This window comes from Budorcas taxicolor, chromosome 16 (assembly GCF_023091745.1).
Source record: "Budorcas taxicolor isolate Tak-1 chromosome 16, Takin1.1, whole genome shotgun sequence".
Taxonomy (NCBI): domain Eukaryota; kingdom Metazoa; phylum Chordata; class Mammalia; order Artiodactyla; family Bovidae; genus Budorcas; species Budorcas taxicolor.
In genome coordinates, this window is record NC_068925.1 from 4,422,289 (window position 1) to 4,447,582 (window position 25,294).

General features: G+C 51.2%; 1 protein-coding gene across 1 annotated transcript in view; it reads left to right on the plus strand.

Annotated features, from left to right (window-relative positions):
• The first annotated feature begins 865 nt into the window (after positions 1-865).
• Positions 866-25,294, plus strand: part of NFASC (neurofascin) — a 165,702-nt gene continuing 141,273 nt past the window's right edge. Inside the window, exon 1 of the mRNA XM_052654213.1 lies at positions 866-910. Coding sequence (XP_052510173.1) covers positions 900-910 — 11 coding nt within the window. The 5' untranslated portion in view covers positions 866-899. The remainder of the gene's footprint in view (positions 911-25,294) is intronic.

Sequence of the window (25,294 nt, forward strand, 5' to 3'; positions counted from 1 at the left end):
GATTAGGAAAACATACCCTAAGCTGGAGGCTGCCGGGGGCCGGTGGTTGGAGAGCAGCCTCAGCTGCCTGACTGGTGTGTGTTTCCTGCTCGAGCCTTGAGCTGGCCATGCAGAGAGGCGCCGGGAGCGTCCGTGAGCCCTTCGGGGAGCTAGGGGAGGAGGGGAGGGGTGCCTTGCAGAGCAGTGTGGCCTGGGTTGCCCTCCTGACAAGCAGCTGCTGGTGGAGGGAAGAATCTCATCTGCAGGGAAGGACAGCTCTTTCCCTGCCCCCGGCCCAGCCCCCAGGCTCCCTGCGCTGATGACCCAGAAGAGACAGGAGTGCTGTCCTAGGCAGCCAGTCAGGATGCCGCAGGCAGAAATGAGAGTCGACAGGGAAACCAGCTGAATTAGAAACGCTCTCCTCTGGCTTTGTCTTGGGAAATGTCCCTGCTTCTCACCACAGGGGATCTTTTGTCACACATGGCTTGAGTTGCGTTTGCTGCGGGCTGGCTGGTGTTGGTGGTGGTTGCTCCCGGCACCCCTTCTCCTCTCGCACCTGTGAGGCTCTCGGCCCTGCTGCCTGTGTGCTCCGCCAGCCCTCGCCAGCACCGCTGCCCTCTGCAAAGTGCTTTCTTGCCAGAGGTGAGCGTAGAAACCCTGCCCACTTACTTCTTTTGTCTTTTTCTCCTTTTCGTAGAATACCCACAACATAAAATTGACCGTTTTAAAATACACAGTTCCGTGGCATTTCGTTTATTCACACTGCTGGGTAGCATCACCACTGTCTAGTTCCAGACCCCTTCCATCACTCCCATCGCCCTTGGCCATCTCTTCTCTGCACACACCTCTTCTGGACATTTCATAGCAATGGAATCGTGTGCTCTGCGGCCTGTTGTGACTGGCTTCTTTCACCTAGCACGATGTTTTTAAGGTACGTTCATGCTGTAGCAGGTCCTGTGTGTGGCTCTATAATTCATCTGTATACACCACGTTTTGTTTATCCGTTGATCTGCAGGTAGGCATTTCGTTTCTTGTGAATAGTGCTTTCGCGAACGTTTGTGTTCACGTTTTTGTCTGAGCACTTGTTTTCAGGATTCTGGCATGTATACCTAGGAGTGGAGTTTCTAGTCCGTGTGTTTAACTTAACGAGGACCCGCCAGACTTTGCCCGCATCTCTGCACGTCCCAGTCTCTGTCTTCTTTAGAGAGCAGGCAGCCTGCTCCCTGTGCCCACTCTAGGCCGTTGGCTTTGGCAGCCACTTCTGGAAAGTTTCTAGTTCCATGGACGGGGGAGCCTGGTGGGCTGCAGTCCATGGGATCACTACGAGTCGGACACGACTGAGCAACTTCACTTTCACTTTTCACTTTCATGCATTGGAGGAGGAAATGGCAGCCCATTCCAGTGATCTTGCCTGGAGAATCCCAGGGATGGTGGAGCCTGGTGGGCTGCCTTCTCTGGGGATTGCACAGAATTGGACACGACTGAAGCAACTTAGCAGCAGCAGCAGCAGCACCCAGCCAGACACAGTGACGTGAGTGGATACAGCAAGGGATCTGTGGTGACAGTAGCGTGATTTCAGATTGCTCTTAATTGTATAACCAGATCTTACTCATTCACACATGTGTTGTCCTCCAAAACTGCACCATTTGAGGGCTGTGTATTTATCCCTATAAGGGGGCCAGTGCTCAGAATCTTGTTTCATCCTCCTAGGAATAGTGTTCGGAGATCTATCCTCGATAATAGTAATTCTCCGCTTTTAACATCAAATAGTATTCCCAACTGCGTCACCAGCTCTCTTTCCCATTCTTAGCCCTATCTTTCAAGCTAAGAAAAAAAATCGAATCTACCCACATAGGATAAACATTTGCCACCTTGGGGGCCCATCAAAAGTTATGCTATCGGCTTTGAAAGCAGTTCCAAAGAGAAGCTTCAGGAATGTTCTAAGGACAGGCAAGTGCCTTGTTGGAATATGTATATAGCCTCCCAAGGGGACTTCTTGGAAGGAGTCAGTAGTCATCCGAATGTAAAAATTCTGGTGTGTTCATTTAAAAGATCAGTCAGAAAGCCTTATAGGCATACACTAAAAAAGATGATGTGAATAGTTATTGAATTATGTACCCCTCCAAGATACCAAGAAAAATATGCATTTTAGGAGTTTGAGAGAGACCAAGTCCAAAATATAACTTGGGAATGTGGTGGGCTGCTAAACACAAAATAGCATTGCCTAACTGCTGGGGAGGAGGGGTCAGTGGGGAGCCCCGTCTTCATGAGGGTCGGTGGGGCAGTTAGGTGTTTGCAGTCATCGGTCTGGCTGGGAAGTGAACTACGCACAGATCATTCTCCCTCTTAAGGGGCAGTGTGGGAAGGGAGACTGGTGATGAGTGCAGGTGAACTGGTACCTTGGCAAGTGGAATTTTAAAAATTTTAAAATAGCACATCTCTTGGCGTCTATCTTCCCTGGTGGCTCAGACGGTAAAGCATCTGCCTACAGTGAAGGAGATCCGGGTCCAGTCCCTGGGTGGGGAAGATCTCCTGGGGAAGGAAATGGCAACCCACTCCAGTAGTCTTGCCTGGAAAACCCCATGGATGGAGGAGCCTGGTAGGCTACAGTCCATGAGGTCGCAAAGAGTCGGACACGACTGAGCGACTTCACTTTTCACTTTCACTTGCCGTAGCCTGAACAATCCAGGGCTTCTCTTTAAAGGTTAAATATTTCAGCCAGCTTTGGAAGTCTGGCAAAGAACTCAGGGCAAAGGCCCTAGGCCAGTGTGCTGGATATATTTTACCTACTGGGTGACAGAAGCTGAAGTCAGCAGTGGAGAGGGTGGAACTAAAGACATCTGGAGAGGGGCCTGGAGGGGAGGGGCCTGGAGGGAAGGTGCTGGGTCAGAGACAAGCAGTCTGGTTCTCAGGAGATTTCAGACGCACGTTGGAGGCTGGTGACGTGTCCCAGTTCTACAGCCAGGCCCAGGAAGTGAGTGACAAGGTCGGTGGAATTTCACGAATAGATCCCTCCACCACTGCATCATCACAGCAACTCACTCAAAGGTTTGCAGAGTATCGCCCTCTGGGGAAATAGCGCTTCTGAAATCTTCTGTCTTTGTCGCATTTATCCCTGACAGGCATTTGTTTGTAGTCTGATATTGATGGGTTTGGCAGCAAAGCAGGGGAGGGTGCTGCAGTGATTTTTGAAAAAATCTTTTTTATTGCTGTAACTACGTGTGTGCGTGTGGCACGAGATTTGCCGTTTTAACCATTTTAAGTGTACTGTTCCTGGCATTTAGGATATTATGTGATACAGCTGTCACTGCTCTCTATTTCCAAAATGTTTTCATTACTCCAGTGGAAACTCTGTAAACATTCAGCAGCAACTCCCCATTCTCTGCTGCCCCAGCCCCTGGCGACCTTTACCTACTCTCTGTTTCTGTGAATTTGACCGCATAGGTCCCTCATATAGGCAGAATCGTAGCGTTCTAGACACAACATTTATCACTTTGTGTCTTGCTTGCTTCACCTGGCATGTTTTCAGAACTCATCCGTGTCTCCGCATGACTCAGAGCTTCATTCCTTTTTATTGCTGGGTAATATTCTGTAGTTTGGATAGACCACATTCTTTTTAATCCTTTCATTCATTGATGAACTCTGGTGTTTGTTTTCCCCACCATTCGGCTATTTTGAATAATGCTGTGATGAACACTGGTGTGTAGCTATCTGTTTGAGTTCCTGTTTTCAGTGCTTTGGGTATGTCTGTGGGACTAGAATTGCTGGATTGCATGGTGATTCTGTGTTTAACTTTTTGAGGAACTGCCAAACGGTTTTCCACGGTGTCTGCACCGTATTGCCTTCCCGCCAGCAGTGTGGAAGGGTTCCACTGTCTCCACCTCACCAGCACGTGTTATCTTTCATTTTACTGACTGTGGCTATGCTAATAGGTATGGAGCAGTATCTCTTTATGGTTTTGACTCGCATTTTCCTAATGGTTAGTGGTATCAAGTGTGTTTTCATATATCTTATTTGGAGAAATGTCTTTTCTAATCCTCTATTTGTTGTTTGGCTTTTTTGTTGTTGAGTTTTAGGAGTTCTTTATATGTTACGGATGTTAAGATTTTATCAGATATGTGATTTGCAAATATTTTCTAATCTGCGGATCTTTTCACTTTATTGATGATGTCCTCTGATGCATATAAATTTTAAAGTTTCATGAATTCCGATTTATTTCTTCTTTTGTTTTTTGTGCTTCCACATCTAAGAAGCTATTACAAAACCCAGGGCCATGAAGACATATTTCTAGTTTTCTTCTAAGAATTTAGCGGTTGTAACTCATACTTACGTCATCGGTCCATTTTGAGTTAATTTTTGTGTATCATGTGGAATAGGGATCTAAAATCATTGGTTTTCATGTGTAAATCCAGTTGTCCTAGCACCATTTGTCGAAGAAACTGTTCTTTCTCCATTAAGTAGTTTTGGTACTCTGGTCTAGAATCAATTAGTCATACGATCATCAAAAAATCCACAGACAACAAGTGCTGGAGAGGCTGTGGGGAGGAAGAACCCTCCTACGCTACTGGTAGAGTGTGAATTGGTATAGCCACTCTGGAGAACCGTATGGAGGTTCCTTAAAACACTAAAAGCAGAGCTACCATGCTTCCCTGCAGTCCCACTCCTGGGCATCCATCCGGAGAAGAACACGATCTGAAAGGATGCATGCACCCGTGTCCATTGCAGCACTGTTTACAGCAGCCAAGATGTGGAAGCAACCTGAGTGTCCATCGACAGAGGGATGAGTGAAGAAGTTGTGGTGTGTATATCCAGCGGAATATTACTCAGCCATAAACAGAATGAAATAAAGCCGTTTGCAGCAACGTGGATGGACCTAGAGAGTGTCATACTGAGTGAGGTCAGACAGAAAAGGAGAAATACTTCTGACATCCCTTCTACGCCTAAAAAGAAATGGTACAAATATACTTACAAAACAGAGACTCACAGACTTAGAAAACGAACTTATGGTTGCCAGGGGTAAAGGATAGTTAGGGAGTTTGGGAAGGTCCTGTACACACTGCTGTATTCAAAATGGGTAACCAATGGACCTCTTGTACAACTCTGCTCAATGCTATGTGCCAGCCTGGATGGGAGCGGGGTTTGGGGAAGAATGGATACATGTATATGTGCGGCTGAGTCCCTTCACCGTTCACCGGAAACTACCACAACATTGTTAATGAGCAGGCGGATTCTTTACCAGCTGAGCCACCAGGGAAGCCCGAGAACACTGGAGTGGGTAGCCTGTCCCTTCTACAGCGGATCTTCCCGACCCAGGAATCGAACTGGAGTCTCCTGCATTGCAGGCGGATTCTTCACCAGCTGAGCTATGAGGGAAGCCCAATCAGCTATATCCCAATACAAAATAAAAAGTTTATAAAGTTTGAAAAAAAGATCAGTTGGCCATAGACGTATGAGTTCATTTCTGAACTCTAAATTCTGTTTCGTTGGTCGGTCTATCCTTGTGCCAATACGACACTGATTTGATTGCTGTGGTTTTATCGTGGTGGTGGTGCTTGTTCAGTCACTAAGTCGTGTCCGACTCTTGCGACCCTATGGACTGTAGCCTACCAGGCTCATCCATGGGAATCCATGGGATTCTCCAGGCAAGAATACTGGTAGTGGATTGCCATTTCCTTCTCCAGGAGTTTTGCCATAAGTTTTGCAGTTCAGAAATGTGAGTCTCTGGTTTGTTGTTGTTCTTCAAAATTGTTTTGGCCCTTCAGGTCCTCTCACAAGTCTGTATGAATCTGAGCACAGTCAGTCACTGCTGAACAAACCTTTGCGTGGATGTGAGTGCTGACTTCCGCTGGGTGAGCGCCCGGAGGTGGGCTGCCGGACTGCAGGTGTTAGTGTGCCTGGCTTTAGTGCGCACTGCCCAGCAGTCTTCCGAAGTGACTGTCCCAGTTCCTGCTTCCGCCAGCAGTGTACATGTTCCAGTTACACCACATCTTTACCAACGTTTAGTATTGTCAATTTTTTAGTCGAATTTTAGCCACTCCGGTATATTGGCCCAAAGTATGAGTCAAACACCACTCTTATTCTTGAATTCTTTGCTCAGGGGCTCTTTCTCCTGGCACCAGGCCTTGAAGAGTACTCCTTGCTCCCTTCCCCATCACTGTGAGCCAGGGTCTTCCTCTGGATGCTGGAGATCTGGCTGGTGGGCAGGCAGAATGGGCTGCAGAATTTCACCCTCCCTGGGGAAACCTCAGGATTGGGAGTGTGTGTGTAGGGTTGCTGAAGGAAATTTGTAACTGGACTCTATCCTGGCTGCAGCAGCAGATGGTATGTATTCCAGTGTGGATAGGGCTTTGGAGCTGTGCCCAGCTGCTGAGAGAGGTCAGTTGTTAGGTAACCATGCTTCACAAGAATGAAGAAGCTGGCAGAACTGTCCCATCTGACCTTGGGCATTTGCTCCCAGAGGCGGCTCCTTTAGGCACAGAACCTGAGACCACAGAGGCTAATAATAGGTTTTCCTAGCCCTGCAGCTCACCAGGGCTAGAGACTTGCAGGCCTTTATCTTGTACTTGCCCGGTTCTAAAGACTCCAAGACAGTACACGTCATTTCCATTTTCAGCTTGCTGGGTAGCTAAACCCAGTGAACGTTGGCTGCAGGCTCTATGCACCAGATATTGAACCAGGCACTTAGGGAGCTGCAAAGAACTGGGTGAAGTTCCTGACTCTAAGTGCTTCATCATCCAATAGTGGAAGAAATGCTTGTGCCCATCATTGCAATGAAAGGAGGGCAGGATCTGTGCTTAGTGAGGGATATAAGTAATTTGCTTGGAAGCCGGAGGCAGGAATGGTCACATCTTGCTAGAGGATAGGTCTCGTGGCTTCCTGGAGGAGGTGGCATTGGCTCTAGGCCTTAGAGGATGGGTAGGATTTTGTTGGGCGGGGCAGACGGGGTAAAGGAACTCCAGGCAAAGAAGCAGAGAAAGCAGAGGTAGAGATGGCCCATCTCAGACATTTGGAGAAAAGCAAGCGTAGCAGATTACTGGGTGTTGACGAGTTCCCTGGGTGTTAGCCTGGGAGAGGTGGGTTTTATTCTTCAGAAGCAGGGTTTGCAGGTGGCCGATTCATGCAGTGCTGTTCCTGACTAGAGAGCAGCAGGGAGACCTGGGCCTGTCCCACCCTCTCCTGACCCTTCTCCTCCACACCCATACACAGGCATATGCAGACACACGTAGAAAGATGGTACACACATCAGGATAGACACACATACCCATAAACATGCACAGAGGAGCCAGGACCAACACATGTGTGAGATTAACAGACCCACACATCAAAACACATATCCTTCCATTTTTAACTTACACACACGTATTTGTGCTCACATACCTACACGATGATGCCAACCCATAAACCCAAGGAGCACACATCCCATACCATGCATGTGTGTTGAAATACCTGTGCACATGCCCAAATACCCACACATATCGAGTCACACTAAAGTTGCACGCCCAGACCACTAGACAGACATTCTGGGACAGTCACACACATAAGCTCACCAAGCCAGGCATGTAGGTATGCACTAGGATGTACATACATTGAGACATCTTCACGCAGCGAAGGGTGCTCACACTCACGGGGGCACACATGTGGGAGTCAAAGCCCTCCCCCAGGTGTGTGCCTTCACACAGACTCACAAATGCACGCTCACACATAGGCACAGCCACAGACAGATCCGGGTGGCACAGCCCTGGGCTGGCTGCTCTGGGAACACCCGTCCTCCTCACCCCAGCTTCACATCGGAGCGACTGGCTTCCTGCTGGCCGCCTGCAGCCACGTGCACTCCTGGCATCTCGGCCCTGGATGAGCCCTCAGAGGCTCTCCTAGCCCGTCTCCCACTCCCTGTGGGCATTTTTAAACTGTCGTTGGGGGTCTCCCAGCTATTACTTAACCACTTTAAGGGAAGTGTTTCTTGACAGCAAGTTTCTGGCTTTAGTAGAATTTGCTTTTCTTTCTAGAAAGTGAGGATTCTGTGCCTGGAGGTGAGGCTGAACCCTTCACCGCAGGAGTTAATAAATGTGATGTGAGGACCTCAGGCGGGGACTCAGACCCGCCCCGAGCCTGCAGTTCCTATGCACCGTGGGTCACGCTCTGGCCGAGTTGCCAGTCCCCAGACGGTTTCATTGCTGACTGTCCTGGGGTGGAAGAGTAGCATTCCAGTCCTGCCAGCAGGGGCTGCAGATGGCAGAGGGGTGCTCCTGATCACTGGGGGCGAGGGGCTGCCCTCCCAGAACGGGAGGGGCTTCTCCCCCGGGCACAGCAGCCCAGCTGTTGTTCCAGCCTCTGCGGACGTGACCCACAATCCAGCCGGCCGCCCCGCAGCTCTCTGCCCTCTCCTGCCTGCCCCCCTCTAGCTGCCCACCCACCCCACCCCTGCTCTGCCCTGGGCCGTCACCCCGCATCCAGAAAGGGGCTGCCATCAGTGGGGGCTCCGAGGGACCGGCTAGCGTGGCTGCGCCCGTGAGAAGAGCCACAGACACCGAGAGCAGGAGAGGTGGGGCAGGGAGCGCTGCCCTCCGGGGGCACCCCGTCTGGATGCTTGACTGGCTTTCTCAGTCTTTCTCTCTATTCCTCTTCAACGTGGGATAAATCTGGTCTCTCCAGTCACCCCTGCCTACCCTACTGATGCGCAGGGGGATTTGCTTCTGCCCCTCATCTGAGAGGTGCCCTCTTCCAGCTCTGAACCTTAGGCCACACCTTCCACTCTGGCCTGGCCCTTCTCAACGATCCTTCCCAGACTTTCCCACACTCCACTAGCCCCACGTTCCTCATTGGCAAGAGAAAGGGCCCTAAGCAGCCCCTGGGGAATGGCCAAGTGGGATGCAAGTTGGGCTGAGGGAGCCGGGCCCAGGGCTGGGTTACCACCTTGCCACTCAGTGTGGGGCAGCCGTGGGAAGAGAAGGTCCAGGGTCCAGAGGGGCTTCCCCGAGGGAGGTCACGGCAGGGACCAGGGCTGCCCTGTCTCTGGGCTGGGGGTGGGACCATCCTGTTACACATACTTCTTGTCCACCAGAGTAATTTATGTTCTTTGCAGAAAATTTAGAAAATGTAAATAAGCACAAAGCAAAAATGCAAATTATCTATAATTGCACTATTCAAAGGTAGCCATTCTTACCCTATTTTTGTAATCTGCCTTTTTTTCACTTTTTCATATTATTAAGATGTCCTGCATTGTCTCATCATTTTAACAATTATGTAATATTTTGTGGCCTGCGGTAATAATAAGAATCAAAGCTTTTTTATTTTAAGCATTTACCTTATTTATCAGGTACTGTCGTTGTTGAATTGACTGATTGTTTTATTATGCCAATTATACAAATAGTGAGGCATAGAGAGGCTCAGGAATTCGCCTGAAGTAACACAGCCAGTAAATGGCAGAGTCGGAACCTTTGTTTCCATAGTCCACAGCCTGTCAAACGTAGGAGCTGCCATAGTGTGGTTAACATTTCCCCTAGTGATGGCTGTCTAGGGGTCTTCTAATTTTTTACCTTTATAAGCAATACCCTGATAAACATTTGTGTGACGTATCTAATTAAACTTGATTATTTGCTTAAGATCTACTCCTAAAATGGAATTTACAGAACAAAGGGCATAAACGTTTTAGAGACATTTGAATGTATCTCCAAGCTTTCCCCCGGAAGAATGTTACAAGGGACTCTCTCACCAGCAGGCTAGGAGAGCTTGAGGGAAAGCCTGACCTTCTGAAGTCTGGCCCTCTTAGGGGGAGCAGGCGGGAGCAGTAGCCTGGAGATAGCTTCCTGCGGGGTGGTTGGAGAGACTGGAGACATTTAGCCCAGAGGAGACTGGCAGTTTTGGCAGAGGCTACACGCATGGCCGCCATCAAATGTGCGATGGGCTGTTGAGAGGAAGAGAGACGGTTTGTCCTGGAGCCCTGAAGCAGAGGTGGGCCAGTGGGCTGAGCCAAGGTGTGCGGAGAGCCGCCCCCTCGTGTGGGCAGCACCTGGCTGCGATGGGCAGGGTAGGGGTTGAGTAAATGCTCCCTGACCCGCTGCCGCCCTGACTTGCCGGGGGGGGCCGGTACCACCCACAGCACACTGTGCTCCTCCACGACCATGACGTCTCCAGGTCTTAGCTGGGGGGTCTGCGCCCTATCCGCCCCTGCCTTGGGGAGCCTGGCTCGGCCTGGCACTTGTCTACGTCTGTCCCCCTCGAAGCCTGAGCAACACAGCCTGGCCTGTGTCACGGGTCGCACAACCCCTCCATTATGCAGGAGGGGACCCGGCGGGGAGAGAGCTAGCAGGCCGGCTGGGGGTGGGGACCCGAGTGCTTATTAATAAACAAGAGCATTGTGTGGCGTCTCATTCACAGCCTTCTCAGGGGACATGGTGGGCTTGCGATAACAGAGCCCTGTTTGTGCCAGGAGGGCCGGGGAGGTGGCACGTGGGAGGTGGCGAGGAGCAGGGAAGCCACGAGCTATTTTGACTCCACCGAGGGCCTGGCTGCTGTGTTGGCTCTGCGGGAGGCGGCCAAAGGGAAGTCCTAGCTAGGAATTCGCTCAGGCCTGCATCTGCCCCCCGGGGTGGCCTAAAGCACGCCTCGCTGTCCATCCCACCTGTCCCCACAGAGGGAGACTGAGCAGGCTCTGGGTGGACTGGCCGCCTCCCCCCGGACGGAGCTGGGATGCTTGCCTCTGCCCTGTCCCTTGGCCTCCTGTCCCCGCCCGATGCCTCCTTCCAGGTGAGTCCCGCTTCGGCCTATGTGGGATTCTGCATAATTCCCTGACACTGCTAGAGCTCTGCTTGTGTGCAAGGTCTGCAAAAAGCTTCCATGCCAGAGAGTGGACCTGTTTGGTGTTAGAATCAGGAACATGAAGCAGGTGGGCTAGAAGGGAGAGTTGCGATTGTGATGAATGAACTGAAACGTAGGAGGGAGGCAGGTGCGGGCGAGGTGGCAGGGGCGCTTTGGGCTGAGGAACAGGGGTGTCGGGAAAGGGCGGTGCTGAAGCTCGTTTCAGCCCAGGGAGGACTCGGTGCTGCAGACCTCACTGCATGGCTCTCTGCGTTAACGCTGTGACCTGGCCTTCCCCTCTTTCCTGTCTTTCCTGGCCTCTCCCTTTCTCTCCTCCAGCTCCTTTCTCTGGGTTCCACCAGCCCAGGCGAGCCCCTTGCCTTCCAGGCCTGCCAGGAAGGCTCAGTGTTGGCATCTCCGGGTCTCAGGTCAGAAGGCAGAAGCTGCTGCTTGTAGAGAAGTGAGAACAGGCCGTTTCCCCCTCATCTGGCTTCCAGGGATGAGAGCAGCTCCTAGTTCAGGGGAGTCCTGGTTCCCTGTCATTCAGTGCTAAACCAGAACAAGCGGGGAGTCAGATGCCTGGGTCAGCTGGCTTTCCCAGGAACTGATGGTGCCTCCCTTTCAGCCTTGGAAGTGAGTCTGGCTAGGAGCTACCTTGAATTAGGAAACCCTTCCATCCTAAGACAGCTCTGAGAGATGCATGCTGATCTGGTTGTGAGTTGGGAGGGAAAAGGAAGGGGCTCCTCCCGGCGCAGAGCAGACAAGGCAGGCTCTGAGCCTGACGCACCCCTGGTGTTGCCTGCCCGGGCCCCGGCCTCAGCGCGACAGGTGATGAGCAGGCTCTGCAGAGAACGCTGCCCTCCCGGGCTCTCCACAGCTGCCCGGCCGGGCATTTGCCTCCCTCCCTCCTCTACAGTGTGAAGCAGCAGTGACTATTTTTAGAAGCATCTGCATGCTCTTGGGAGCACTGTTTCTGTGGTTTATCTGCTGGGCCGGATGCTCGTCTGCTTAGTGCGTGAGCCCTGGAGAACCAGCTGGACGTGGGGTGGGGGAGTGTGTGCACATAGAGAGCCCCATGGGAGTCAGCCGCCCGGAGGGATGACCCAGCGTCCTCCACCAAGCTTTTGGGGTTTCCTTCTGGCTCTGTCTGTGACTGGCAGTTGCTCTGGGAGGTTCCTGAAAGGTCCAGGAGCAGAGACAAGGGCCTTCCCCAGGAGGGGGCGTGCTGAGTCACTGTGGGCACACCACCTTCCGAGGCTTCCTTGCACATGGGGCTCCAGGAGGAACCGGCCAGGTGGCCTCCCCGGTGATGCGGACACCATCAACAGCCGTAACAGTGGCGAACATTCGTGGAGAGCTTGCCCTGGGGCCCACGCTGCTGGAGCCTTGAGCTCTGTCATCTCCTGGAACTGTCCCAGTTAACTGTGCCGCTCTGCGCCGGGCTTGAGGAGGGAAGCATGCCCAGTGTCACACTGTCTGCCCCGCTCCAGAGCCCGCGCCCTCCAACCCGAGTGCCAGTAGATGGAAACAGTGCTTGTGGCCTCGGCAGCCACGAGGACCGAGGTCAGATGCAAGGATACTTCCTGACGGTGACAGGGGGCTGGGTGGGATGTTCCTCCTTGGAGATCTTTGAGAAGCACCCAGCTCTGCAGAAGAGGGAGGGGGCCTTCCTGCAGGCCGGACTCCGGGTTCATGACCACTCGAGGGATTTTCTTTCTTGGGGTCTTGGCAGCTTTGTTTCCTGGACCCCTGACCACCTCTGAAAGATGCCGGACTGTGTGTCAGTAACACAGGGTGCCCACCGCCAGCGGCTTCTGGGCGCACCAGGGACTCACCCAGGATCTGGGATGTGGAAAGCTGGGAGACTGGACCATTCACGAGGCCCCAGGAGGAAGGCTGAGAGAGGGGAACTACTCCTGGGAACTCTGGAGCGCCCGGGGGTTAGTGGCCTTCCAGGCGGATGTACCTTGCTCCCCTAGCAAGCAGTGCTTGGCGTTGCCGGGGCTTGTGGCCCTGGCCCTCTGCACACAGGCGTCTGTGGTGGATGCATGCTCAGCGAGAGCTGCTGGAAGCTCTCCAAGCAGACACCTTGTAGGTGCCAGAGCAAAGGGCCCCTCGGTGAGATCCGTGAGCTGTCGGGGAAGGGCTGGGGGCTCCGTGTGTCAACTGCTCAAGCAGTTTCTGCCCCCGTCACCCTGCCGGTACCGTGGAGCAGCCTCAGAAGGATGGGGAGTCTGTCCTCCCCCGATGGGCTCTGTGAGCAGCAATTGCAGTGTCCTGGAGGCAGTGTGGCAGGGTGGTCAGATATTGATAGCAGGTGCCTCTTGGTTTTTTGAAGGTGAGTGAATGACCCAGGAAACCGTTTAGCACAGGAGGAAGGAGCCGGGGCCCCTCTGTCGAGGGCTACATGGGTCTCTGTCCTGTGTGGGGCTGTGCTTCCACGTGCTGGTTTCCCCGCCGCTCACCTGGGCTCAGTGAAGGGGCCCAGCGGACCCTGGCTGCCTCCTGCCCCCTTGAGCTCTGGGAGCCAGCACCAGGCTGGACACTCAAGGCCCAGGGCTCCTGCTCTCCGGGCTGCCTTTGGCCCTGGTCGCTTCAGGTTTCTGGAGGTGAGCGTCCTCTTGTAGTTTATGCCAGGTTTGTGACTCCATGGGTCTGCCACACGGCTCACCTGTTAGCAGCACTTGGGGGTCTGGGAACCAAACCGCGGCTCCATTCCGTCCCCTTTCTGCCCTGTGACAGGCTCTCCAGGGCCCTGCCTCCAGTTCTAGCCTGCTCTCCTGCTGCCGCCTCCTCCCTCGCCTTTCTGACCCCTGTCCTGGTTGCATCTGCCGAGATCCTGCCCTTTCTCCGCCAGCGCCCTTCTCCCCTCCCGCCTCTGTCTCGTCCCTGCTCTGAACCTCACCTGGGTCATCCTTCTCAGTGATTCTGGCACACTGTGTCATGCCTACTGCACACATCTGTGGACATTTAAAAGTACTTCAAGGCCCACACAGCGTACCCTCTTTCTGGGGTGGGAGACTTAAAGCGGCCCCTGTGATGTGTCAGCCTGCATTTATCATCGCTTCTGAAAATGAGAGGTAACTGTCCACTTCACTCTGGACTGAGCAGGGGAGGAAGGCGGTGGATGCCCTCTGGCTGCCCCCAGGCACTGCCCAGGCTTCTGACACATGTCCTCATTCATTTCCGTCAGTAATCTGAGGAGGCAGGTACTACAATCCCCATTTCACTGACTGGGAAACAGAAAGGTTAAGTGACTTACCTAAGGTCACACAGCGATTAAGCGAGAGAGTCAGAATTTGAGTGTGGGTCTGTTTGTTTCTACTGAAATCATGCAGCTTCTAGAAGGAGGTGGGTCAAATAGGGGATGAGGGGGTGACAGAGGATGAGATGCTAGGACGGCATCATCAGTTCAATGGACACGAGTTTGAGCAAGCTCCGGGAGACAGTGAAGGACAGGGAAGCCTGGCTTGCTGCAGTCCAAGAGATCGCAAAGAATCAGACACAACTGAGCGACTGAACAACGTCAGAATTTTGATTACCTGGGAGCTGGATTTTTGACCCTGAGCAAATCCAAGCGTCCTGTTCACATCCCTTCCTTGCAACTCTCATCTCTTCGCCATGGACCTCCCTGAAGGCAAGATGGGAGACCCCAGCGTCCCATTGCTCTGTCAGCCTCTGGTTAGACCAGGCGTGGGGGGCACCACTGACGTTCAGATTACCAGAAGTCACACGTGCCTGAGAGTAGATGATATTTTGCCAGAGAAGGGAAAGGAAGACAGATCTGGAAGTGCCTGAATGATACAGCATTAGGAAGTTGAAGTGCTTTCCTCCCTAAGAACAGGCTGGAAAGGCATATCCTGCAAAGCTCTTGCAGACTGTCCGGGAGGCTTGAGTGCTGGGCACCTGCTCAGTCTGTGGGGTATCACTGCTCCTGTCACCGTCTCGGGGCTCTCCTCAGAGCTTTCTCGGTCCCCAAGCCCTCAGCTCCCCTGCTGGAGGCTTTTATAGGGAAAGATATAAGTGGCAGGTAATGGTCCTGAGCACACACCAAGAGCCAGTGACAGGGGCCAGCCACCTGGGTCCCCCTCCTCAAGTCCCCAACCAAGACAGGATGTTACTAACTAGTTCTGAGGGAGCATTTGAAGTTCGGCCTGCGCGGTCTGATTGGGTCTTTGTCTGCCTGACTCTGAAATCCTAGGGTTAGTGGGAGGAGACGGAGGCAGGTCTGTGGGTCTCTTAGACTCAACACAGAGCAGCCTGGCCTACACACAGTCATTTGGGATGTATCGTCTTCCTTCTCGAGCCCTTTAGGTTTACCTCCTAAATTACTACCAAAGCGTGTGACTTTGTTACCCGTGCTCTTTTTTTTAAACTTCAAAAATAAACTGTATTGAGGTATAATTTTCATTCAATAAAGTGTGCTCGTTTTAAAGGTATCGTCAGATGAGTGTTGATAGATGTGTACGCCCACGTAACCACCACTGCAATCAGGATAAAGGTTATTTCCTCTCCCCTAAAACTGCCCTCATCCCTCTGCAGTGAGTTTCCGCTCAGGCGCCGGCCCAGGCAGCCTCCCAGGGCGCTCTGTCGCTGAGACTGTCTCTGCCGCAGAGATGGCCTCTTTGTGCCGCTTCTGGGGTCTGATGAGATGCGGGGGAGAGGGAGTGGCTCGACTCCCCGGGTCTCTGCGCCCTTGCCGGCCTCCCGCCGTGCTCCCGTCTGCAGCTCACCGTGTCCTCAGGCAGGCAGGGGGACCGCTGTGCTCACCCTGGCGCTCCTGCGGCAGAGCCGCCCCTGGTGGCCCCTGCTGGAGGACACACCGCTAACGATTTGCTGCAGCTTACGAGACCTTTCTGGGATCCAGTTCACCTGTGCTTCAAGTGGCCTATTTGGGGATATATTGAGGTTGCTTTCAGCCTTTGGGAAAAAGGGATACAAGCTAAAACCAAGATGCTATCAATATGGCACTTTTCCCCCTCTTTATCATCATCACCATTATTGTTTAATTGTGGTTAAACATATGCAACATAAAACTTGCCATTTTAAACATTTTTAAATGTTCGGTTCAGGGGCGTGAAGTCCGTTCACTTCATGTGCAGTCACCATCTCCAGAACCTTCCGTCCTGCCCGACTGGAATTTTGTGCCCATTAGATACTAACTGCCCATGGGCCCCCCCTACTCTGGTAACCACCATCCTACTTCCTGTCTCTATGAATGTGGCTACTCTAGTAACCTCGTGTTAGGGAATCAGTGTTTGTTTATCTGGTTTATTTCATTTAGCATAATGTCTTCCAGGGTCATCCATGTTGCAGCGAGTATCAGAATTCCGTTCCTTTAAAAAACTGAACGTTATTTCATTGTATAAATAGAGTACGTTTTGTTTATCTGTCAGTGGCTATCTGGGTTGTTTCTGCATTTTGGCTATTGTGGATAATGCTGATGTTATGAACATTTGTGTACAAATATCGGTCTGGTCTTCGTGGTATTTAAATGCTCAGCAGACCCTTCTAGCATCTCCTCTTGCTTAAACCTGCTGCTGCCCGAGGCCTGGGAGAGGAATGCCCTTCTCCTTCTTAGCCCGCCGCCCTATCCCTTCTGGCTTAGTGCCTGTGACAAGCGATGCTATTCACACACTTCAGTCTTGGATGGGTATTGGGAGCTCAGGTTTCCCAGGCAGTAGAGTTGACTTCCTTTCTTTAGAAGCATTCTTTTGTGTCTTAGTTACTAATGTGTCTTAGTTATTCTTGGCCACCAGCTAATTTCTGGAGTTTGATTCCACAAGCTTCTTAAGAATATAATAGAACAGCTTTGTTTCATTAAGGGAAGAAAATAAATTTTATCCAGCATCTACTATGTGCTAGGTACCTTTTGAGGTGCTTTCACAGTACTGGAAGCTTCACTTTCTTTGCCTCACTGGGTAGCCCTGTGACGTAGGGACAAAGCCTAAGTTTTAAGGGTAAGGAAGCAGAGGAGAGGCTTAGAGGGCTTGGGTTACTTGCCCAAGCTCAGAGGCCAACACTCTTGCTATATACCACCTAAATACCATACTGATCTTTCAAATGCCAGAGATATTTTCCAGATCTTTTCTTTTACAATATAAATCCAGGCCTGGCGTTCCACCTGTGATTTGGAAAGAGTAAGCCTTTGGGCTTCTTTGCCCTGCTGCTGCTAAGTCGCTTCAGTCGTGTCCAACTCTGTGCAGCTCCATAGACGGCAGCCTACCAGGCTCCCCCGTCCCTGGGATTCTCCAGGCAAGAACACTGGAGTGGGTTGCCATTCTCTTCTCCAATGCATGCATGCATGCTAAGTTGCTTCAGTCGTGTCTGACTCTCTGCGACCCTATGGACAGCAGCCTACCAGGCTCCTCTGTCCATGAGATTCTCCAGGCAAGAATACTAGAGTGAGTTGCCGTTTCCTTCTCCCTAGTTCTGTAAAAGAAGGAATTATTAATCAAGGTTTTGTTTATTTTTCAAAATATACAAGAGTAGAGAGAACAGTCTCATGGATCCCCACGTCTCCCATGTCACCAGTCTTGTTTCATTGACCAGGTTCTTCTTTTTGGTCTGTGGGGTCCTCCCATGTGGATTGGTAGCAGTTGGCGTTTTCTGGAAGAGGGAAGGGGAGTCGGCAGATCTGGGCACCATGAAGTTAAATCTCTTCCCAGCTGGAAGAGTGTTAATTGCCATCAGTTGGAATCCCCTCTGATGGTTCATTATTCAGCTGGTTACTGAACAGCATCCAGGAGGCAGGGGGAGGGGACCAATCTTTTGAGAGGCCTGGTGAGTCCTGGCGAGGTGACGTGCAGAGAGACTCTTAAAGCACTTTCCTCTTTCCGTTTGATTTTACTGGAATTTTTCTGAGTAGGAGGAGAGGTTATGTGAGGATAGCCATCCCTTTAGGGGAACAGCCAAGGCAATCTACTATGAAGTGGGAACCAATAGGAAATAAGCTTATGGCCTCTTCAACTAGATTTATTTAACAGACATTTTAATTTTCTTTTTTTTTTAATATCCACCATGCGCCAGACACTGAGCTTCATCCTGGGAATCCAACTATGTAATGTTGATATCTGCTCTGGAAAAATTTGTGGTCCACAAAAATAGCAGCTATTATTAGCAACTAATGTAACAGCTGATAATAACAACTCACATATGTATGTGCTAGACGCTTGACATACATTGTCTGATTATACCCCCCAAAGCAATCTGTAAGATGGGTACAGTTTGTGTCTATTTTGTAGACAGTGACACTGGGGCCACCGCATCCCGCCTCTGGCAGAGGTGTGGCGCTGTGTGTGTTCTTGCCGTCCTGTCTGAGCAGAATGAATGTCGGGAGGGGAGACCGCAGGTGACGGAGGGTGGAGGGGACCAGGGGCCATCTCTGGGGCATAAGCGCCACCAGATGTGCTTTCGCAAAGGATTGGGGCAGCCAAATGGTACATTTTTTTCTCTCAACTTTGCAGAGGATTGTGGGATTCCTTGTATTTCAAAGCCAGGGCAGCTCTTTGGGAGAAAGGGAAGAGTGAAGACTGGAATTTAAGAGTGCTTTTTGGAGGCTGCAGAAAGTGATAGAGAAAAGACAGCGGGCTAGGTTTGTTCTGTTTTTGTTTTAAAAGAAAAAAAAGATTTGCCGTCTTTCAAGGGAGAAGAGTTGGGAAATGAGAGAAATGGTTTCTCGTGTGAGGAAGGGGCAGTTTCTGCTCTGGTTGACATAGCCCAGCTATCATATGGCTGGGACTCTGGTGGTGGGGTGTGGCTCCCTGTTCACGGGAGCTGGTGGTGACGTCACTCTCTTTCTGGGGTGAAGGTGGCTTGCTGTGCCCAGTTTCTTTCGCGTGGAAGCCTGCTTTCTGAGTTTGAATATATTTTCTAGGGTCAGATCGGTTAGTATCTCTGTCGAACGGGGCACCAAATTATTTGCATATTTTAAAAGAAAACCTGTGACTGTCTTTCGCATTCACCCCAGCAAGCCCCTCACCCCTACCCACGTTTAACCTGTAACCTATGGTGTAAGGAAAACGCAGACCCTCTGCCTCCCTGACTCAAAAGGAATATGAGACATTGAGATGAGGGTCCCAGGCTGAGATCCCTTTTAAGGGAAGCGTTTATTATGAGCGTTTTAATTTTTAACTCATTTAAAAAGATGTTCTTGATTTTGCCATGAGATCGGGTGAGGTGCCATCCGGCTCAGAGGCAGGGCGGCAGGACATCTCAGGTTCCTACCACCTGTATGATTTGTGTTTTTCTAGTTGTCCCTACTCCGAGCTCCCAGGTAACATAGAAGCAAGATTTTATGCAGGATCAGCTTCAAGTAGAATCCGGGAGAACATCCTACCTTTCAATCAGTGTATCATCTCCATGTATACCTTGCTGACAGAGAGGGGAAACAGACCAAAGTGTGTGAGGATACCTCTGTCAGGAATGGAGCCCTTCCCAAACCAGCAGGAGAAAAGCCTGTCTCCACTCAGAGTAAACAGCAAGAGTGATGCTGCCTGCCCTCCCTCCAGGGATGGCAAGTCACAAATGCCGGTTGCTATGGATACAGGCTCCCCTGGGGCAGCGGTGGCGGTGGAGGCCTCAAGGCTGTTGCAGCGATGCAGGGCTTGGGGTGGTGTGTTCCCTGCAACGGTGCCTCAGCGCGGGGCAGGGGCCAGCCTTGCCTGCACCTCCACCTGGGCTCCCCTGAGGGGCTCTGGTGGCCAAGCCTGCAGGGCGGGTGGGGCAGCTGGGGTCAGCCACGCTGTGTGGAGCCACTGTGCCGTAGGTGGCAGGTGGGGGTTCAGGATTGGGCCCCGAGGGGAGACATCAGTAGGAAGGGGAAGCATGGCCTGTACCATCAGGGAGCTCTGGTATGAGAGGCTCAGTGGGCTCCCAGTCTGATGGGGCCAACCAGAGGCACAGGAAGAGCCAGGGTGGGGGCAGAGACGAGGAAACAGCTGTCACCCCGTTTCGAGCCCTCCAGTGGCCTCCGTTTTGGCTCGCCATGAAGTCGGACTCCCCTGCGTGGTGCACACGTTCCTCCCCCAGGCTTCCGCCGCCCTGGGCTCTGGGCTTCAGGATTCCAGCTGGCCCCTGCCTTGGGGCCCTTCCCTGCTGTGCCCTGGCCTAGAGCTGTTCGCCCGTCACCTCCTCTGCCTTCACTTCATTCGGGCCTCTGCTTTGGTATCCTTTCCTGACCACCCCGTGTCAAATCAGGACTTCCTTCCTTCCTACACCCTTCACTTACCCGCTTTCCCTGCCTTGCTTTTCCTCACAGCACTTGTATACTTACTTGTTCAATGTGTGATTGCCTGCCCCCCCCCCCCCTCCTGGAAGGTCCGCTCCTCCAGTGCTGGGACAATGTCTTATTCATCCCAGAATCCCATTGCTAAAAGCATCGCCTGGCACATGGGAAGCACTCGATAAATATTGGATGACTAAGTGACAAACTGTGTAGCTCAGAGAATTGCATTTGGTCATGTGAGATTCTGTGAGAATGTTTACAATATGCTTTTGTATTGCTCTAACAGTTGTCAAGAGAAAACTTCTCTAAGTCAAGGAGAAAGACAAATACCATATGATATTGCTTATGTATGGCCTCTAAACTATGATACAAATGAATTTATCTACAAAGCAGACTTATAGATAGAGGGAACAGATTTGTGGTCGCCACGGGGGTGGGTGGGGGAGCGATGCATTGGTGTTTGAGGTTAGCAGATCCGAACTATTATATAGAGGATGAGCAGAAAACAGGGCCCTACTGTGTGACACAGGGAACTGTATTCACTATCCTGTGATAAACCATGATGGAAAGGAACGTGAAAAAGAGTGTGTGTGTGTGTGTGTGTGTGTGTGTGTGTGTGTGTGTGTGTGTGTATAACTGAATCACTTGCTGTGACAGCAGAAATTAACACAACACTATAAATCAACTATACTTCAATAAAATAAATTTTTTTAACATTTAAAAAGAAAAATTCTCTTGTACAATTCGAAGTTGCAATTAAGAGACAGTGTTTATAAAATTAGATTTTGGTTTTTTTAAGACAGTACCTCTTACGCTGGGATATACAGACCCCTTGGGGGGGTGCGGTTCTTAGATATGCCCGTGAGAATTTGGGGATTGTTTTTTCTTTGGGAGATGCTGTATGTTAGTCAGTTTTGGGAAATCCATGTGAATCACGCACAAAACGACTCATGAGGTAGAGTACGTTGGAGGTGGACTCTGGAGGACTTTCTGGAAAACAGATCTTAATCAGTAGTTATAGGAAAAAGGCAGGTCTTCATACAGGACAGAAGAGCTTTGGGTGACTCACTTTGAGGGCCTGGTTTGTAATGCTGAGAAGCCACAGTGGGCACGCTCTCACGGGCCACGGGGAGCAAGTGTGCCTGGCCGAAATGGAGTCTGAACTTGGGTAGAGCAAGGCGAAGCAGTGACGCTGAGGGTCTTTCCTGCTCTGAAAGCCTGGGCGGGAGTGACAGCTGTGCAGTGAGCTGTGACCCATGAACTCTGCTTTCTGGCCCCTTCCTCGTCACTCACGTCTCACTGGAGTCCTGTTGGCATGATGCCCCCCATGGCCTGTGCAGCTGGGGCGTGGAGAGTGTGCGAGAGTCAGCTGGCAGGTGGAAGATGGCCCGCCCTAGGGCAGGCGGCCCCCAGTTCACCAACTTGCAGTCCTTTGTTTAACTCGGAGTCATCCAGGCCAGAGGTCAGCCTTTTCCTTGGGAGACCGTCAGAGCTGGCCTGAGGTTGAGGGGGAGCGGGCCAGGGTGTGACCCTACCTCCTGCATCTGCCCTCCACTGTCCGCAGCCTGGCTGCCTGTGGCATGTGGTTGGCAAGCCTGGTCACAGGCTGCAGACCTGAGGGGCTGGAAGGCCATCTGCAAGCCTTGCGGCGGTGCCCTTGCCGTAGGGACGAGGTGCCTGGGGCCCCGAGAGTTCCAGAAGAGCCGGGACGCTGTCCCCACTCCCAGCTCGGAGCTCTTTGCACTGTCTCCTGTTTAGGGCAAGAGCCCAGGCGGGTGACCCGTGGGCAGCAGTGCATCAGCACCTCGGTTTTCAGCCCTGTGCCCCACCCGAAGCACTGAGGTTTGCTCTGGGAAGTTAGAATAAGTGGGTCCTGTTCTCTGCTGGAGTGACAGTTACTCTCCTTGGACACCGACTGCGATGGGGCTTCCTACCCTGTCGGGCTCCAGGCAGGACGTGTCAGGGGTGTCAGCCCTGTGGATGGAGTGGCCTCTGGATGGAAAGGCCGTTGGCCCACGGGAGGTATCTTTGCCCTGCAGTGCCCTCCCCTTCTCTGTCCAGTTTCCTGTCTGCCTCCTGCTGCTGCTTCTGGGGTCAGTCGTCTTGGTGGGCGCGTGCCTAGTTGCTCAGTCCTGTCCGACCTTTTGCGACTTTTTGGACCGTAGCCCACCAGGCTCCTCTGTCCATGGGATTTTTCAGGCAAGAATAGTGGAGTGGGCTGCCATATCTTCCTCCAGGGGATCTTCCCCACCCAGGGGTCAAACCCGAGTCTCCTGTGTCTCCTGCATTGCAGGCAGATTCTTTACCCGCTGAGCCATCAGGGAAGTCCAGTCATCTTGAAAGTGGTTCCTAGAACCACCACGTGGGCTGTGCACTCCCTTCTTCCTAACCCCTTAGCCTGGAGGGGCAGAGTGTGGAGATTAGGGAGGATCAAGTAGAACCTTTGGGGCTGAAATGCCTGAAGCAGAAGGTAAAGTCAGGAGTGTTCTGACCCCTTAATTTGGGATCTTGAGAAATGAGCCACATCGAAGCGCTGAGAGCTCTGCTTTTGGAGCCCAGGAGACATAGATTTGTACCCCAGCCTCTCCTCTTGACCTTGGATAGGCTACTTAACCTCCTTGACCTTGAATAGGCTACTTAAGTTTCTTGAGTCTTGGTTTTCTTATCTGAAAAGTGAATTTAATGGCCCCTGGCACCTTGCACTGTGTGGTGAGCTACCACATTACCCTGCATTACCCTGAGATGATGCCTATCAGCAGAGCATTTATCCAGGAACCCAGCACCTCGTGGGCACAGGTGATAAGGTGACTTAGCATCGCCGTCAGCACCACTTGACGGTGCTGCGCCTGTGTCGTGCCCAGTGCCATGCTGGACGCTGAAAAACACAGAGAATCACATGTCAGCCACCGAGGACGTAAGTTGGCTGGAAAGAGAAACACACACAAGACAGAGGACAGTGTACAACATACATAGAAATCTAAGATGAGGTTTAGACCGTAAGGGTGTTGGGGAGAGACCCATGGAGGGAAGAAGCCTGTTGAGGAGCTAAGGGTAGGGTTAGGAAAAAACTTGATATATATTCAAAGTAATACTCTACTTTTAGTATCTCCCTGCCCCTGCAAGTGAACACTTTATAATAACACACGTGGAGCAAGGAGGAAGCCCTCTGGCTGAGGGGCCAGGTAGAAGGTCCAAGTGGCCAGAGCCTTCTAGCCCCACCCTCGCCATGATCTCCGAGGGGCTCCTCCATGGGCGCCTCCTTCCCAAAGAGCAGAAGGTCTTTGTGGCTAGATAGAGGAGGAATCTTCCACCCCTTCGCTCTCACTGGACTCTGTGGGATGCTAGAAATATTTTCCAACCCACCGAAGGAGAAAGAATCGACCAGGGCGGGTGCCAAAATATTCAGTAAATTCGAAAGAGTCTTTTGTTTGCTGAAGAAAGCGCCTGGGCTGGAGCCTCCTCTTCTGATCTGACATCACAGCCTGGGGGGTTGGGCCTCCTGTTCTGGTCCAGCCCCCACTCCCAGGCTCCAGGGTCTTAGCCTGTGCAGGGTTCTACCTGTTAGTTCCGTCACCTTCAGCAAATCCGTCAGCCCCTCTGGCCTTAGTCGCTTCACATGTGAGATGGTGGCGGCAATTCCGCTCGCTTTGAAGGGGGTTTGGGAGGGTGGGATGATCTTTCACTCCCCTCCAGCTCTGATGCAGCACCCTTTCCAGATGGGCACTCTGAGATGCCAGACACACAGCTGTCATTGTTTGGAACACGTGAGAGCTGTGCTTTGGATCTGCCTTTGAGCCTCCAGCTCAGGCACATTCACGCTTCCTCAGGGATGGGTTCTCTTCTTTCTCTTAGAGGGAATCTAGTTTGGGGGAGTAGCTTAATCAGGAAAATAAGTATAAGATCAAGCTGAATGGAGATTCTTTTAGTTGCAAACAAATGAAGCTGATTTCATCCAACTTCTAACTGACCCAGAAATGGATTCCAAATGAAATTTCAAAACTGTTTTGTGCAAAGACTCATCCTTAGAAAACAGGTGGTAGGTTCTTATTATTTTAAAGACAGGACTCATGTGGGCATATTAATTCTGATATTTTTAATGGAGTTTGCTGTTTACATTTATATCTCATGTTTTTAAAAAAGTGATCCTCTTCATTCCTGTTCATTTCCTAATGCATTTGTTTTATATGGGTGGATACTTGTGCTTTTTATTTTATTAAAAATGTGGCTTACGGAGTTCATTATCAATTATAAAAACATAAAATGTTTTATGTCAGTGGTTCTCAAACCTTTCAGCTTGTTCAAACCCAAGTGGCTGGGCTCAGGCACAGAGCTTCTAATTCAGTAAGTTTGGGGTGAGGCTCAGTAATTTGCATTTTAATATACTCCCAGGGGATGCTGTTGCTCCTGGTCCATATCTTGAGACACCTCCTGAGCTAACTGAAAGGGGCTTTTGGTCAGCAAATCCAACCTCATTATTTTACATGTTGGTTAACTGAAGTATAGGAAGAAGTGGCCCCTTTACCAAGTGTTGTGTAATTAGATTAGTAAGAAAGCTGGATCTGAAACCCAGGCGTTCAATATGCCCAGTCTAATGCTTTGCGAATTATTATTTCTTGGTTGGAGGCTAGTTAACATGAGTGTGAGTTTTTAAGATTTTGTAAGACCTTCCTGGTTTCAAATAATCTGGCCTGTTATCCCCTTTAGTTCAACTGGGCCTTGATTTTTATTTCACCACAGGAATAACTTGTGTTGGATTTGCTTTTTAAAAACTTGTGATAAAATGCACACAACACAAAATTTAAAATGCTGACCATTTTTAAGTGTACTTAGGACACGTTGTCACGCTGCGTCACCACCACCAGGACATTTCTTATCCTCCGCAAGGGAAACTCTACCCAGTAAAGTGAAAGTGAAAGTGAAGTCGCTCAGTCATGAACCACTCTTTGCGACCCCATGGACTGCAGCCTGCCAGGCTCCTCTGTCCATGGGATTTTCCAGGCAGTAGTACTGGAGTGGGGTGCCATTGCCTTCTCCATGTGCCCAGTAAACAGCTCCCCATTTCTTTGTCCTCCCGCCCCTGATAGCCACCATTCTACTTTCTACCTCTATGAATTTAACTGCGTCGGGTATCTCATGTAAGTGTAACCATCTTAGTATTTGTCCTTGTGTGTTTGGCTTATTTCACTTAGCTCAGTGTCTTCAGGCTTCGTCCGTGTTGAAGCATGTGTCAGAATGTGCTTCCTTTTTCAGGCTGCATAATATTCCATTGTATGTACACACCATATTCTGTTC